A 16,584-nucleotide genomic window follows, 5' to 3' on the forward strand; every position below is an offset into this window, starting at 1 on the left:
AGGTGTTCTACCTGAGGATAATGTTGCTCCTGGTTCATACTACGAGGTTCAGAAACTGGTAGCTGGTCTTGGTTTATCGTACCAGGTAATAGATGTATGCAGGGATAACTGCATGATTTATTGGAGGGCGGATGAGCAGCTGGATGCATGCAAATTTTGTGGAAAGGCTCGTTATAAAGATACGGGTGGAAGAGTTCCAGTGCCATATAAAAGGATGTGGTATTTGCCATTGACGGAAAGGTTGCAGAGGTTGTATCTGTCCGAACGCACAGCGCAACCAATGAGATGGCATGCGGAGCATTCAACGGATGGTGAGATTAGACATCCTTCAGATGCAAAAGCTTGGAAGCATTTTCAATCGACCTATCCAGAATTTGCGTATGAAAGAAGAAATGTCTACCTTGGATTATGTACGGATGGTTTCAGCCCATTTGGGAAGCATGGGAGACAATATTCTCTATGGCCAGTCATTCTCACACCATACAACTTACCGCCAAACTTGTGCTTGCGTCGAGAGTTTTTGTTTCTCTCCATTCTTGTTCCCGGACCAGAGCATCCTAGGAGATCACTTGATGTATTTCTACAGCCACTAATATATGAGTTGCAACAGCTATGGGGTCAAGGTGCTGAAACGTACGATGTTTCATGTAAAGAAAACTTCCAAATGCGGGCAGTACTTATGTGGACAATAAGTGATTTCCCAGCATATGGTATGTTATCTGGATGGACAACACATGGAAGGCTATCATGTCCATATTGTCAAGATAACACTGATGCTTTCCAACTAAAACATGGAAGGAAAACGTGTTGGTTTGACTGTCACAGGAGATTCCTACCACCAGATCATCCATATCGCAGGAGTAGGAATTTATTTACGAAGAACAAGAGGGTGTTTGATGATCCAACACCGGAAATCAGTGGGAGAGAAATGTTGACACAACTAAGAGATTTTGGTGCAGAAAGGACCCCAGACGTGGGTGGACATGTGCATTATCCGGTAGATGCTGTTGGAGATCTACATAACTGGCACAAAAAGAGTATTTTCTGGGATCTGCCATACTGGAAGGATCATCTGCTGAGGCATAATTTAGATGTCATGCATATTGAGAAGAACTTTTTCGACAACCTGATGAACACGATCCTTAACGTTCAAGGTAAAACCAAGGATAATTTGAAGTCAAGACTGGATTTAGTCGATATATGTGCTCGTGAAGAACTTCATGTTGATGAGAATGGCAGGGCTCCTTTTCCCATATACCGACTTGATGCAGCGGCCAAAGATGCGTTCTTTGATTGGATTTCAAAGGATGTGGAATTTCCAGACGGTTATGCATCTAATTTGGGTAACTGTGTCGACAGAAGGGAAGGAAAGTTTACCGGCTTAAAGAGTCACGATTGCCATGTAATGATGCAGCGCCTCCTTCCGTTCGCCTTCAAGGAACTATTACCAAAGAATGTTTATGAAGCAGTTGCCGGGATAAGTGCTTTCTTCCGAGATTTATGCACGAGATCAGTTACTCCTGAATGTATTGAAAACTTGAAGACTAACATAGCCGTGATTAAGTGCAACCTTGAGAAGATATTTCCTCCTTCATTTTTTGATGTTATGGAGCATCTTGTTATTCACCTGCCAAGAGAATTGGAACTTGGTGGTCCTGTTCAGTATAGATGGATGTATCTGTATGAGCGGTATATGTTTCATCTAAAGAAAATGGTGAAAAATTTAAGTAGGGTAGAAGGTTCTATAGTGGCACAGTTTATCAGAGCAGAAACTTCAAACTTTGCGGAGCACTACTTTCCAGGAGAAGTGCAGACGAAAAGCAGAAAACCCGCTCGGCATGATGATAGAGGCGAAAGGGCAACATATTATGTTACGGTTCCAGACATCTTCACAGATGTTGGACGACTCAGCGGAAAACCAAAGAACCGTCAACTTACTGAAGATGAGCACAGTCAATTGCAAATATATTTGCTCACCAACTGCGAAGATGTTTTTCAATACGAGAGGTACAAAATTTAAATATTATTTTTAATATTTATTTTAGCAAGTTCAAATTTTTATATTATCATAATATGTACAGGATTTTCATGGCGGAAAAGCGGTTCGAATATAGACACGCCACAGAGGAGGAACTAGAAGCACTGAAGATGAGAGAATTTGCTGGATGGATGCGTACTTATGTGAGTGCAGAAAATAAATTTTTATACTATTTACCAAATTTTTATACTAACATATGTTTTATTAATAGGTGTCTGATGGTATGGCCAGAGGTGAAACAATTAATGATTGGCTACGCGAGATGATTTGGGGCCCAAAGTATGTTGTGAAGTCATATCCGAGATTTGCTTCTCGGGGATATGCATTCACAACTTCTAAGAGGAGACGTTCGAGTAAGACTTATAATGCTGGCGTTTGCTCTGCAGCTGGAGATGATGTATACTACGGAAACATACGCGAGATTTTGGAAATCGTGTATCCGGGCATGGTTGGATTGCGGTGCACAGTTTTCTATTGTGACTGGTACGACAACACTCCGGATCGAGGTGTCAGAACAGATGCATTTGGTGTCACATCAGTACATTCGAGGCGAAAACTGCCATATTATGATCCTTTCATTCTTGCTTCTCAGGCCGATCAGGTAATTAAAAATATATATGTCAATTATTTTCAATATTTGCTTCATCATCATTCATACTTAATTAACAAATTTAAAAATGTTACAGGTTTGTTATATCAAATACCCCCGGGTTACGAACAGAGATGATCCATGGGTTACTGTTACAGCACTCAACCCGAGAAGCCGAGTTCAAGGAAGTTCTGAGTTGGAAGACCCACTCCAACCAAACACATCCGGCAACTTAAGTGCAGCAGGAGATGTAGCTGCAGTTGATCTTGTTATCGATTTCACCGATTTTGGAGACGAAGCCGTTGTTCACGTCGAAGATGAACCAGAGATTGGAGAGTTTCACCAAGATCCAGATTCAGATTCATCTGGTGGTGATGATGGTGACTCGGGTTCAGAGGATGAACCAGAGATTGGAGAGTAGTATAGTTTTTTTTTTTTTTTTTTTTTTTTTTTTCAGAATTCCGAGGAAATTCCGAGGATCTTGAGGGTTTCCTCGGAATTTCCTCGGAATTTTACCTTGTAAAATCAGATTTTAGGGATTTGATTTTAGGGTATAGATTCCTAGGAATTTCCTGGGAAAATTCCCAGGAAATTCCGACGGATATCAGCATTTCGTGGGAAATTCCTGGGAATTTTCCCAGGAAATTCCTAGGAATTCAGCATTTCGTCGGAATTTCCTGGGAATTTTCCCAGGAAATTCCTAGGGAATAAGGATTTAGAATCGAAAACACCAATTTACGGTTCCCAGAAGACTTACGTAAGCCTTAGTAAGTGTCTTCAATTGATTATGGGACAAGACATTGGTGTTGTACCAATTAATGGCCACTTTTCCGATTGTTGCACCGAGATCCCCAAACAGCAATGCAAGATAAACACTTATACACTTTAATGAACCTAAACGACAATACTTATACTCGATTCAATCATTTTGTAATTTGAATGTTTATTTGTCATGTACTATCAATATAAGTCTTGAGAAAACTGCCAAATTGTTCAAGGAACGGTCTAAAGTTTGTAAATCATTAATCCGAACCCCTAAACTATGGTTCCTCGGAATTTCCTGGGAATTTTCCCAGGAAATTCTGAGGAACCATAGGATTCCTAGGAATTTCCTGGGAAATTTCCCAGGAAATTCCGAGGAACCCATAATTCCGAGGGAATTCCGACGGAATTCCTGAATCCCTCGGAATTCCGTCGGAATTCTGGTAAACCGGTTCGTAAACCGAAAATTCCGACAGAATTCCGAGGGTTTCATTTTCCGTCGGAATTTTCGGGGTAAAACCAGATCTGCGGATCTTCTTCCCCATTTCTCTCTTTTCTCTCTTTTCCCTTGGCGATTTCCGGCTCCTCCTCCTCTCCCTTGGCGATTTCCGGCTCCTCCTCCTCTCCCTCTTGATATTCGGGCTCCCCCTCCACCCCCACTCCCCTAATCTCTCCCTCCTCCATGTAAGTTCTCTTCTCCCCCTCTCTTATTAGTTCTAGGTTAGATTTTAGGGAATTTTGTTAGATTTTAGGGAATTTGAGTAGATTAGGTTTTAATTAGAATTAGGGTTTGATTAGGTTTGATTAGGATTAGGGTTTTGATTAGGATTAGGGTTTTGATTAGGATTAGGGTTTTGATGTTAAGTTTTGATTAGATTTTAGGGTTTGATTAGGTTTTGATTTTAGATTTGATTAATTTTAGGGTTTCAATTTTTTAGTAATTATTTTGGCTACTTTATAATTTATAAAAATTTTATAAGTCATTTAATAATTATTTTAGTTAATTTCAAAATTTTTAAAAATTTAAAAAGTCATTTTATAATTATTTTAGCAAATTTCATAATTTATAAATAATTTTAAAAGTCATTTAAAAATTATTTTAGCAAATTTTATAATTTATAAATAATTTTAAAAGTCATTTAATATTTTTTTAGATATTTTGAAATTTATAAATAATTTATAAGTTATTTAATAATTCTTAAGACATTTTTTTAATTTATAAATCATTTTAGCTGTTTTTATAATTTATAAATATATATTTTAAAAAATAAATTTTATTAATTTTAATTCATTATTTTTAAAAAATTATAGGGATTCTAGTGACCAGAGTGCGAGGGCTCGATCTCGTCGGGCCCCACCGCGAGGCCGCGCTACTTCGACGACCCCTTCGGATTCTCGGGTTTCGTCTAGCCGGTCTCGGGGTTCGTCATCCTCATCGCAGAGCCCCCGTCCCGCTATGGTTCAGCATGCGGCTCCTTCTCCCGCTGCGGCCCCTCATCTTCCTCACGACTTCCCAGACATTCCCGAGCCTCATGTCGCTCCAGGAGTGATGACTGTTGCACAGCTGGTGCAACAGCCAGGTCGTGACCATCTCCCTTATCTCACTCTGTATCCTAGGGAAGCAGAAGTGGCTAGCGGATAAGGTATTTTCTTTTTTTTAACTTTATTAATATATTTTTTTAATTCTATTTAACTTTAAAAATTTTTTTTTCATTATAAGGTCCCAAAGTGGATCAACATGACCACTTGGGAGGAGTTGTGTGTCCATTGGGACAAGGACTCGACGAAGCAGGTCTCTAACACCAACTCCGCCAACCGCAAGAGCGATCGTGGCGGGAAGGGCATGTACAAGCACAATTTGGGTGCTCAGTCTATTCCCACTCTCGCAGACAAGATGGTAAGTTCAAACTCCTTTTCTTTTTAATTGTAAATTTTTAATTTTTCTGCTTTCTAATGTTTTTTTTGAATTTATGTGTTTTCCTAGGCGCAAGAAAATGAAGGTGAGCCCGTGGGTGATTTCCCTTTGTACAAGAGGATCCACACCAACAAGACCACGGGCCAGATTGATGACGGTCTTGCGCAGGAGGTTGTCTCCCTGGTGGACAGTATGACACAAGACGAGGAGGCCCGTCTCTCCCAGATCCAGGCCGATCTCGATCTTGACGCCACATCTACTGAGTCCACTGCCCTCTCTCAAGTCCGAATCAACGAGCTTCTTGAATCGGTAAGATATTTTGTAAATATCAATTTACTTATTAATTTTAAAATTTTTTTCTATGATTAAGATTTTAAATTTTCTTTTTCAGGCGATTCCAAAGAAGAAGGGACGTTTGGTCGGTTTGGGTCGTCGATCCAAATCGGTTCCTCCTACGTCTCAGGTGCCAGTTGATCCTACTCTGATGGATCAACTGAAGGATAAGGATGAACGCATCCGTCAGTTGGAGGAGAAGATGGCGGCTCAAGAGAGAGCTAGAGAGGCAGACAGGAGGCGGAGTGAGAAGATGATGGCGGCCTTCATGAGGCAATTCCCGGACCAGAACTTCGACGTCGACGAGGACGAGTAGTTCTAACTTTAATTTATGTTTTAAACTTTATTTTTATTTTCTGTTTTGTATGAATATTACTTTTGAACTATTTATATTATGTTTTTTATTTTAATTTTCAATTTAATAATTAATTTTCGAATTTAATAATTAATTTTCCAATTTAATTAATAAGAAATAAATTAATATTTATTTATTAATATAAATTATATTTTACGAAAATTCCGAGGAACGAAGGCCCTCGGAAATTTCCGAGGGAAGTGTTCCTCGGAATTTTCCGAGGGAGTCTTCCGTCGGAAAATTCCGAGGAACATTCCCTCGGAAAATTCCGAGGAACAATTTCCTCGGAATTTTCCGAGGGAATATCCCTCGGAATATTCCGAGGGAGAGTTCCTCGGAATTTTCCGACAGTGTTTTCCGAGGGACATTCCCTCGGAAAATTCCGAGGGATATTCCGACAATGGGATCACCGTAGGTGTTCCTCGGAATTCCCTCGGAAAAAGTCTCCGTCGGAATTTCGTCACAAATTTCCGAGGGAATTCCGACGACTTACGTTATTCCGACGATATTATTCCGACGGATCATTTCCTGGGTTTGTCGTCGGAATACGTGAATTCCGACGACATTCCGAGGATATCTTCCCTGGGAATCGAGCAGTTTTCTTGTAGTGAACTTGAAAATAATTGCTTGTTGATCATAAACTTGAATAAAGAATTACATGTTGATCATACAAATAAAACAATCTAATAACTAACTTTTTATAAACTGAATCTGATAAATAACTTAATGACATTTAACAAAAAGAAAAGATATCATGCATCACACAAACTAGACATTCTACGTATGTGAGGTCCTCAGTCAAGTCTAATAAAATATTGGCCTTAAGCCCCTAATTTTTTTGGAAAAATTACATAGAAAAAACCTCTAAAATTTGTTTTAAGCCTTCGAATTTACCAAAAAAACAATTTTAGCTGAAAATTTTAAAATATCGCCTACAACTCCATAAATCTCAGAGCCGGCCTGTGTTCAGTAATCATACAAAATATAAATATAAAAACCATGACAAGCCTCCACTTTTGTTCAGCACACATCAAAACTGAGCTGGGAATTTGGTTCAATAATCGTGAGTTCCATTCCGCTTGACCCATCAGAGAGCGAATGCAGGTCAATACTTTTTATTTGTCAAGGGGATGAGATTGAATGTTTAGGATGAAGGACGGATGCAAATCAACTAACCAACCCACAAACTTTTTAAAGAATTTTTTTTTTTTATATAAAATACTTGCATTTGTATAATTTCTAATTCAGTTTATATTATTAAAAATATGTTTAAATAAAAGATAAATTTTATTTTTTATTTTAATTTAACTAAATAATATCGACGGGTTATGCATGCCAAATGTTTTTAGAAAGAAAAAAAAAAACGCTCGACCTATTGGTCGAACTGTCAAACTGTCGCGGAGCGAGTCGAGCGGGCGGATCCGATCGCTTTCCAGCACTAATCAAAAATCACCTTTTTGGTGAACGCCTATTGTTGACCAGAAGACTCAAGTTAAACCCTCTTTACTGGGCCAAAATCAATGTGGATCTTGATCCAGGATGTGATAATAGCCCAGTCTGATCTTATATCAAAAATAAATTGTTTAGAAAATGTTAATCTCAAAAAGTATAATGGTAAAAAAAAAAAAAAATCCAAGCATCGCACATACATACACAGGGGTAAATCAGAACCGTTGATCAATAAATCTACGGTGTACAAGGAAGCAGGAGTCTCCGTAAAAAAATAAAAACGAGCTTTTTATCACCCCTCTCAAGTGCCTCTCTCTCAGACAGATAGGGATCTCAACAACAGCAACAGCACAAACCCTAGAGAGATTCGATTTTGAAGAAAATGGCCTACGCTTCTCGTTTCCTCTCCAGATCTAAGCAGGTTTACATTCTCTCTCTCTCTATCTCTCTCTCTCTCTCTCCGCTCGATTCTTCTAAATCCTCGATTGTTTTGTCTGTCTGTTGAGATGCTGCGATGTTATTAGTGAGATTGCTTTGTATCTATCGCTGATTCACATCTTAGGTAGTGTTGTCTCGATCGTCTTCTAGGGCTATTTTGCCACTCTTTTGTTGATTGTTATTGAAATGTGAAGTGTTTTCAAATCGGAAGCAATACATTTCTGGAAATCATTGATTTAGCTGCAAAACTTGATGTTACTACTATCATTACATTTTTGCAGCTACAAGGGAGTCTGGGCGTTTTGCAGCAGCACAATGCTATTCCAGTCCGCGCTTTTGCCAAGGAAGCTGCTCCTCCTTCTTTTAAAGGAGACGGTTAGTGTGATCTAATTTCGATTTCAGAATATCTCAAATTCTTTTTATGACTCCATTTCCGCTAACACCGTAGTTGAATTCGTTGCTTCTGTTTGCTCTGTTCATGTTTTTTTTTTGAGTTTAGTTGAGAATATCTCAAATTCTTTTTAACTCCATGTTTTAGTGAACTGAGCATTGTTCTTACTTTTTTTTTTTGTCAATGGGATATAATCTTGAGAGTTAATACTGTGAAGAAGTTGAATTTTCTCTTTACTTCTTCTATTTTGTTGTGGTATTTTAAATCTGTAGTCTGTTTTTGGAGTTAATCGAGAGCTTTACTGTTTCAAGATTATGGACTAAAAGTTGTACACTTTTTTTTGTTTTGACAGAGATGTTGAAGGGCGTCTTTACGGAGATCAAAAACAAGTTTCAGGCTGCAGTTGATATTCTCCGTAAGGAAAAGATCACCCTTGCTCCTGAGGACCCTGCTGCGGTTAAACAGTATGCTAATGTCATGAAGACCATCAGGCAAAAGTAGGCCTCTTCTTTACCCTTCCTTTGATGTTCTGTTAGTTTGCTCGTTTATATGTTACTGTTTTCTCTGTTTATGTTTGTTTGGATTTCTTCGCTACTTTTACCTCTTGTTAGTTGTTAATTTATTGAATTACTTTGCTAATTTGTTTCACTTATTATGTGGTTTCCTTTGAATGCAGGGCAGACATGTTCTCCGAATCTCAACGCATTAAATATGATATTGAGAACGAGACTAAAGAGATCCCAGACGCTCGTGCTTACCTGTTGAAGTTGAAGGACATCCGCACTAGGCAAGTGTTGAATTAGTTTCGTTTTCCCCTTTTGCTCACCAGTCAGGTTGCTCTTCTTACGTTAATTAATGTGATTGATAATCAGTTATCCGAAAACTGCATTATCTTATCCTTTTTTTTTTTACGTTTTCCTCTTTTACATGCTGTTGTGTGGAACGTTTGAGAACTGTTACTAGCAGTCTTGATTGAGTTATTCTTGTGCTTGTGATATGTATCTTGCAGGAGGGGTCTTACTGATGAGCTTGGTGCTGAGGCCATGATGTTCGAGGCTTTGGAGAAAGTTGAAAAGGATATTAAGAAGCCTCTCTTGAGAAGCGACAAGAAAGGAATGGATCTTTTGGTTGCAGAATTCGAAAAAGGCAACAAAAAGTGCGTCATCATACTTTTCAACCACCTCCATAAATGCTAAACTTAGAACAAATATTCGGTTTACATAAAACAGCTAATGACATTGCATATCATCAATCTGAACAGGCTTGGGATCAGGAAAGAAGATCTTCCTAAATATGAGGAGAACATGGAGCTAAGCATTGCCAAAGCACAACTGGATGAGTTGAAGAGTGATGCTCTTGAAGCAATGGAATCTCAGAAAAAGAAGTAAGTCTTTCTCTGTGTTCTCATTATAAGTCTTTTGATCTTCGTAATGTTTTATTATAACACACGAATATGGAACTTGCAAATGTTCAGGGAGGAATTCAAGGATGAAGAAATGCCTGACGTGAAATCGTTGGACATCCGTAACTTTATTTAAGGTTTGATGGTGATCCAAAGAAGCATTTGATTTGTTGTAAGAAAGGCAGAAGAAAGATCTCTCTCTCTCTCTCATAAAAAGGAAGATCTTAGTTCCCTTTTGCTGTTTTTGGTTTTGGCGATTAATAAGGTCTCTGTCTCACCATGGATTTTAAGTACCAAATGGTCTAACTTCCCCTGTGGGGTTTACGCTTGAGATTTTTTCAGACATAAACGTGGTTTTCATGTTTCTGATAATGGTGATAAATGAGTTGAATAAAAAGTATGTTCTCAGACCCAACTTAAAAATGTTCTTAATTTTACTTCACCAATTTGGCCAAGAATTGGTTTTATTCGTTGAATTACAAATAGGATGCAAGCCAAACCAAGCTCCCCAGTTTTGAAACCAATGTAGTTCTATGGACCAGGTGTGTAGCTACTGATTGCTACATTGCTTCTTATGCGAATCCTTATGTTGAAGTACGATTTTTACTCGGACCCGAAAATCTAGATCGAATCAAAACTGATCCGAAATTTTAAATAAGAATCTATTCGAAATATTCGATCTGAAGCTAAACCAAAAATTTATAAATATTGTTTTAGAAAATGGTGTGGTGTCTAATGAGCTTTGGACTGTTGCATGTCTGATGATTCGAGTTAGGGACAATTATGGAACAGCCCGTGTTGCAGGACAGTCCTTTTATACATGGTACTCGGCAGAGAAGAAAAGGGAAAGATTGCAGTCAGCACCTGGGAAATTTGGGATTAAGAAATGGGAGCTTTTTGTTGTTTACAATTGTTCTTGTGAGGATCCGATATTGGGTATTTCCTTAGGCTACATTCAAGAACCAGCATCATCAAATAATCAGACTCTGTTGAGGGCATTGAAATGTAAAAAAAAAAAGGAATCCATTAACAAAGTTTGTTAGTAGTTATTTTATAGTTCAACAAGTAAAATTTTTGCGGCATCAAATTGAAAATTGTTCGTAAAATTTATCACTGGAGAGCTATCAAACAAAATCACCACTAAGCATTTTGAGAGATGAACACATTTAAAAAAACAGTTCACCAAATAAAATCCTAATCATGATAAGAAGAAAATGGGAGGACCTCGAGTTACAACACAAAAGAAAGGGAAATAGCAGTCAGACTGCTTGATAAACCAATAACATGTTCATCGACCCTGCCCATATCTCCAGATTGTCTCAGATGACCACTTGGAGTCATTGTATCTAAGATGGTTGTTGAAGAGAGCACCATCGAAGTGCATAAAATAGATTTCTTTAAGTTGTTCCTCTTCTGTTGCAGCTTCACGGTCATCCTATCAGACATGGAAAAAAAAAACATGATGCTGAAATTCACTAGACCAAAGAAGATAATGGTTCAATTCAAATGCTACAAGTTTTACTGATTCAATCATTACCATTGACATCATGCATTTGGTGTGAAAGAATTCATGGCAGTAGTTGCATCTGTATATGTCACCAGAGCCTTGGAATCCACATAGAGAACATGTTACAGAGCCACGAACAAATATTAGGATCACAATATGTTCATGTCGTTGGCTCTTCACATCACTTGGAAACCCAATACATTGTACATGTGCACTGAAATTACAAACGATACATCCGTAGAATGATCCATCACACGGTCTTGCACAAACATTGCATGCCCGACTCAACTGCGGCTCATCGATCCAGAAGTTATAGAGATAGTGATCGTGAAACTCGATCGTTATTGATGTGTCCGCCGCTTCAGTGCATTTCACATGGAAGCAAAGCTCGCAAGTGCTACAAGTAAAGCCATATTTTGTAACATTATGTTTGCAGACAATGCACTGAGATCCACCTATAATTGAAAAGCGAAGCCAGTGATCATAATGAAGTGGATGATCGCGTAGTACTTGTTCACGAGCTCCAATACAACGAGAATGATACAGTTCTTCACATGTTAAACATGACACGACCTTTCCATACATCTTCTCATCACAAATAGCACAAGCAGTCGGATGTGACATAGAGACCATAACCTGAACGAAGTTATGCTTGTTCATGCAACGTCCTACCCATGTTCCAGTGACCTTTCTCCCTAACTCCCCAAGCGATTGCTTAGCTTTCAAAGCGCAACTAATGTCGATGACCCGGTTGCATATGCGACATAAGAGATTGAACCCAGTTACTTTTTTTTTGCAAATGTCACATTTTGTAACAGCACGTGCATCAGGCTCCGGCATTAGTGTCGAAGGGTGGTTGCAATGACGTCGTTGTATCGATGGTTTCCCTAGCTCTGCACAAAAATTATGCGTCTGGAAGCTGCAACTCTCGCATTTATATGGGCTACCAAGTATTTCTCCATCACACATGCTGCAATATAGATCTTCAAGCTCACTCACATGGTCCGGTCTCATTACATGCCTGTGATCGATATCATTAACCTGCAAACGTACATTTGAAACAACTGTGGGAAGCTCAACATAATAATGAGAAGTGGAGTATGTATGGATTTTTAAATAAAGACATGCATACCACTAGTTGTAGTTCATTGCTTTCACAATCTCCTTTATCTGCTTCTCTTGTGGCATCTTCAGCACATGAATACAACTCTTTCACATACAATGGCGAAGGTGCTTCCTATATATTAATTATGAGTAACACTGGCCAATCAATCAAAGTGAATTTTTTAAAATTAATTAGAGGTTGAATTATATTTTTTTTTCAAACCAGATTGGGATTACAAGAATAGAAAAAAAAAACAGTATCACGGCTAACTATTTATTATATATAGTCATTAAAATCAAGGGAAAGCACATAACATGTTAGTTACCTTGCGTAGAATGCATTCAATATGGCCAAGAAAATCACATTTCTCACAGTTATAAACATGATGTCCTGCATGAACCACTGTCTCACAGACGCCGCAGTAGTCCAAAGAATCGTCGTGGGCTTTGAATACTGTACAAACTAGTGGATGAGCGTGAAACGATTTCCTGACCACAGACTCAGGAATTCCAAGACACTCAAAATGAAAGTACAAGTCACATTCCACGCATTGATAAAAGCAATCTAGAGAGAGCATAGAAGATCCACTGCATATCTGACATGGAGTTCCTCTACTAAAAGTAAGACGAGCTTTAGTAGCAACATAGAACAACCTATGTCGATGAGACTTATGTAGTAGACCTCTCAACAAGGAATCTGCACACCTCAGGTGAAGATCAAAACCGCATTCTAGACAACCAAACGGTCCATTTACTATGTTGTCTCCGCAGGCATTACACTTCCTACCACCACCACAGTTTTGTTTGTAATCAATGCGTCTGAGAGAGTGTTTCGGATGCACTGGATGATGACGAATCTCAGTCGGGCAATCAAGGCAGCTTTCGTGAAAGAACAAGTAACAATGAACACAGCCAAAACATATTGTGGAAGGAGAGAGAGGAAGATCACACAGAAGACAAGATGAGCCTTCCACATCGGGTCCTGGTCTACTTCTTCTGAGCATATGAAGATGGCTGTAATGAAGCATTTCTTTGACATCCCAGCCTCTGAAGATGTTCTCCATGAGAGCACAATCCAAATCCAAATACGTCTCACACTCTTTACACTTGTAGAAAGAGCCAGAAGACATGTTGCCACACGCTGAACAAACGATGTGTGCAGCTTTCTGATCATATTGGCGTAGACAGAACTCGAGAGAGTGGTCCGAATGGAAATCGTGCCACACCTTGTGCGGTAGCTTGGAGCAGGCTTTGCATAGATCGAACTTACAAAGATTACAACAAAACTGGACAGGTTTGTCTTTGTTGCAAATGTTGCAGATGCCATATGCGATGATCTTTGGTGAAGTCAACGCGCATCCATGGGAAAAATGCTGGAACTCTTCTGCCATTTACACAGATCCACTTTTGTTTTAAAAATTCGTTTTTACCGAGAGAGGGGGAATGATGTTTAATTTCCCACACATCTTTTTTTTTGAGCAACTTTTCCCACACATATTAAACTCGTATTAGTTTGACTAATTAATATACTCCCACCATTGTAACGGGCTAAGATACAGACAGACGGCCCCGATAAGCCCACGACTACAACTCGTGTAAAGCCTGCCTGCTGCAAGTTAAACTAGTAGCCCTGTTCGGAAACGCGCTAGGCGTAACGCGTGCGGTCGGTCCGGGCCTAACGAATTGACAAAAAATCGGGAATTACGCGGAGATTAAGCGGGGATTAAGCGGGGATTAATTTTATAAGCTTTTGTTATATAAATTATTATTTGTAATATTAACCAATGAACGCCGGGTGGTTTAGTGGCTTATTCTCTTTTAGTACGACCCTTGTTCTCGGGTTCGAAGGACAAAAGTCATAACTTCAACATTATTTTTACTCGTTTTGTCTTTAGTACTAGTGCACGTTAAAACAAAACGTTCTACCAACCATATTGTGACAAAGAATAAAGAGCATAATCAAACAAAATACATAAAGAATTATATAACCATTTGGAGTTAGATTTTTTTTTCTAACTCACTTGATTAAATCAAATGGATTGGGCTTAGTGAATGTTTTAAAAAGTTACCAATCCAAATTTGTCTACTTAATCCTTTGAAAAACAGTTGTGTACTTTGTTTCTTTGCACTTAATTTGAATCTTATCTCTATTATAAGTAATAATTATCAAATATAATTATTAATAAATTTAAAAACATAATATATTTTTTAAAATATGAATACGGATCCGGATATCCTAACTTAAAAATCAAGATATCCAGATCTAGATTTGATTATAACCGATCCAAAATTTTATTATCCGGATCCGAATTCGGGTATTCTGGATATCCTATTTTCGGATCAGATTTGGAACGAACTTCGGATTAAATTCGGATCTCGGATAATAAACCTGGCCTAGGTAATACATTGACCCAACTCATCATTTTCCCTTTATTTTCTATATTTACATTATGTTTCTTTTCTTACTACTTTATTAAATTTAAATTTAAATTTCTTCAAAAATTATTGAACTAAAAAGGCCGTTATATTTTTCTTTAATAGTTTAAGAAAACAAGGTGATAAAAAGGAAAATTCTTTTTGGTCATTTGAAAATTTTTATTTTATTAAAATTCTGAAAGATACAACACAAAATGAAACTTAAGTGGAGACTTCCTGAAGTTCATGATCTTTGAACTTAGAGACAAAGCCTGATGAAGAAACAATCTTCCCAAAGTGTAGTGATGAAAAAAAAAGAGACTAGTTGACCTCGGTGAAAAATAGAAACCAAACAAAGATAGGAATTTTTTAGGCATTGATATAGAAGTCAAACAAACTGATATTCAATTTTTGGTCCAAGAAGCTTCTGGAGATCAATATCAACAATAGATATTTGTTGCTGTTCTTTCTCCTCTCCGGCAGCCTTGCGGTAACCCTATGTAACACATGACAAAAAAAGAAATGTTGAAATCGAATACAATAAAGAAGAATTTCAGTTCACTAGGTGATTGATTAGGACTTTACCATGGGAATTATGCATTCCATATGAAAAACAAGACTGCAATTCTTGCAAGAATACATCCAATCCCTTCCCTTTGATCCACATAGAAAACAACATTTCCTATCATTGAACATAGAATACATCTGTGTGACAATATGCCGATGCCGTTGGTTTTTCACATTAATAGGGAACCCAATACACTCAACATGGGCACTGAAGTTACAATCAATACATCCGTAGAGTGACACACCACACAGTCTTGCACAAACATTACAAGTTGGAGTGAACTGCGAGTTATCATCCATCAAGAAGTTATAGAGAGTGTGCTTGTGAGACCCAATTCCTGATACCTGCACCCCTTTGATGCATTTCACATGGAAATTGACTTTGCAAATTTCACAATGATAGCCATACTCTACAATCTTTAGTTTGCAAGCAATGCACTCAGATCCTCTGCTTTTCAATGAAATGATGATCATGTGATCAGAATGAAGTGGATGGCCAAATAACATTTGGTCCCGAGCTTTAAAACACCAAGGGTGATATTTATCTTCACACACCATACATGATAGGGCCTTTCCACACAGCTTCTCATCACATATAACGCAAGGAGTTAGATATGACCTAGAGACCATAACTTGAACTAAACTACGCTCATCTCTCATGCAACGACCAGCCGAAGTTCCAATGACCTTTTGCCCTATTTGTATCCCACCATGAATTTGTTTGCCTTGTAAAGCACAACTAGATTTTTGACCCGCACATCCGTGCGGGTATACTTTTTTATAAAATATGTTGCTATTTATTTTCCATGTCAATATTAGAGTTGGACATTATACCCGAATCCAAAAGATTGAACCGATCCCGATCCAAAAAGAAGTATTAAATTCAAACTGAAATTGATTAAATATCTAAATTATTCAAAATATTTGCATTTGGAGAACTGAACTGAATCCGATCTGAACCGAAGTATTTCAGATACCTGAATGTATTCGAAATAGATTTATATAATTATATATATTATTTTTTAGATTTAATATATATATAAAAATATCCAGAATATATATAGTACTTTTAAGTTGGTTTAAATAATTGATAATATATATAAATAGTCAAATGTAAATATCTAAAATAGTTAAAGTATACTCAAAACACCAAAATATTTAAAATAATTATTGATTTTCTATCCAAATATTTAAATCAAACCAATTTATATGTTAAGCTTAGGTATTATAATTATTTATTCTGACAATTTATATATTATTTTTTATATATTTTGAGAAAATTAAAGTATATAATGAATTTAAAAAATAATTTAAATGGG

The 16,584-nt window shown here is 37.6% G+C and overlaps 5 protein-coding genes across 6 annotated transcripts; 3 read left to right on the top strand and 2 right to left on the bottom strand.

Moving 5' to 3' along the window:
* Positions 1–626: 626 nt before the first annotated feature.
* LOC130497107 (uncharacterized) lies at positions 627–5,021 on the top strand. Its single transcript, XM_056990089.1, has 5 exons — positions 627–2,007; positions 2,082–2,181; positions 2,250–2,639; positions 2,725–4,073; positions 4,701–5,021. Exons 1-4 carry the CDS (start codon positions 665–667, stop codon positions 3,046–3,048), a joined length of 2,157 nt encoding a protein of 718 aa, XP_056846069.1. The 5' UTR covers positions 627–664; the 3' UTR covers positions 3,049–4,073; positions 4,701–5,021.
* On the top strand, positions 4,846–5,953 carry LOC130495846 (uncharacterized). Its single transcript, XM_056987386.1, has 4 exons — positions 4,846–5,016; positions 5,110–5,286; positions 5,374–5,613; positions 5,696–5,953. Exons 1-4 carry the CDS (start codon positions 4,846–4,848, stop codon positions 5,951–5,953), a joined length of 846 nt encoding a protein of 281 aa, XP_056843366.1.
* Positions 5,954–7,703: 1,750 nt separating this feature from the next.
* On the top strand, positions 7,704–10,087 carry LOC108813758 (probable ATP synthase 24 kDa subunit, mitochondrial). 2 transcript variants are annotated; one of them, XM_018586406.2, is made up of 7 exons: positions 7,704–7,862; positions 8,161–8,254; positions 8,623–8,767; positions 8,947–9,057; positions 9,280–9,426; positions 9,532–9,654; positions 9,745–10,087. In XM_018586406.2, the coding sequence occupies exons 1-7, from the start codon at positions 7,824–7,826 to the stop codon at positions 9,806–9,808; spliced, it is 723 nt and encodes a 240-aa protein (XP_018441908.1). In that variant the 5' UTR covers positions 7,704–7,823; the 3' UTR covers positions 9,809–10,087. The 2 variants fall into 2 exon arrangements, with proteins under 2 accessions (XP_018441908.1, XP_056843591.1); XM_056987611.1 differs by having other exon boundaries at positions 7,739–7,861; positions 8,157–8,254.
* A 482-nt stretch (positions 10,088–10,569) lies between these two features.
* On the bottom strand, positions 10,570–13,761 carry LOC108810496 (uncharacterized). The gene is made up of 4 exons (XM_018582609.2): positions 12,610–13,761; positions 12,312–12,416; positions 11,210–12,220; positions 10,570–11,107 (listed from the first exon to the last, which is right to left on the bottom strand). The coding sequence occupies exons 1-4, from the start codon at positions 13,672–13,674 to the stop codon at positions 10,961–10,963; spliced, it is 2,328 nt and encodes a 775-aa protein (XP_018438111.1). The 5' UTR covers positions 13,675–13,761; the 3' UTR covers positions 10,570–10,960.
* A 1,196-nt stretch (positions 13,762–14,957) lies between these two features.
* On the bottom strand, positions 14,958–15,998 carry LOC130496566 (protein VACUOLELESS GAMETOPHYTES). The gene is made up of 2 exons (XM_056988723.1): positions 15,284–15,998; positions 14,958–15,194 (listed from the first exon to the last, which is right to left on the bottom strand). The coding sequence occupies exons 1-2, from the start codon at positions 15,923–15,925 to the stop codon at positions 15,087–15,089; spliced, it is 750 nt and encodes a 249-aa protein (XP_056844703.1). The 5' UTR covers positions 15,926–15,998; the 3' UTR covers positions 14,958–15,086.
* Between the last annotated feature and the right edge of the window lie 586 nt (positions 15,999–16,584).

Source organism: Raphanus sativus, chromosome 6, assembly GCF_000801105.2.
Source record: "Raphanus sativus cultivar WK10039 chromosome 6, ASM80110v3, whole genome shotgun sequence".
In the NCBI taxonomy this organism is placed as follows: Eukaryota; Viridiplantae; Streptophyta; class Magnoliopsida; order Brassicales; family Brassicaceae; genus Raphanus; species Raphanus sativus.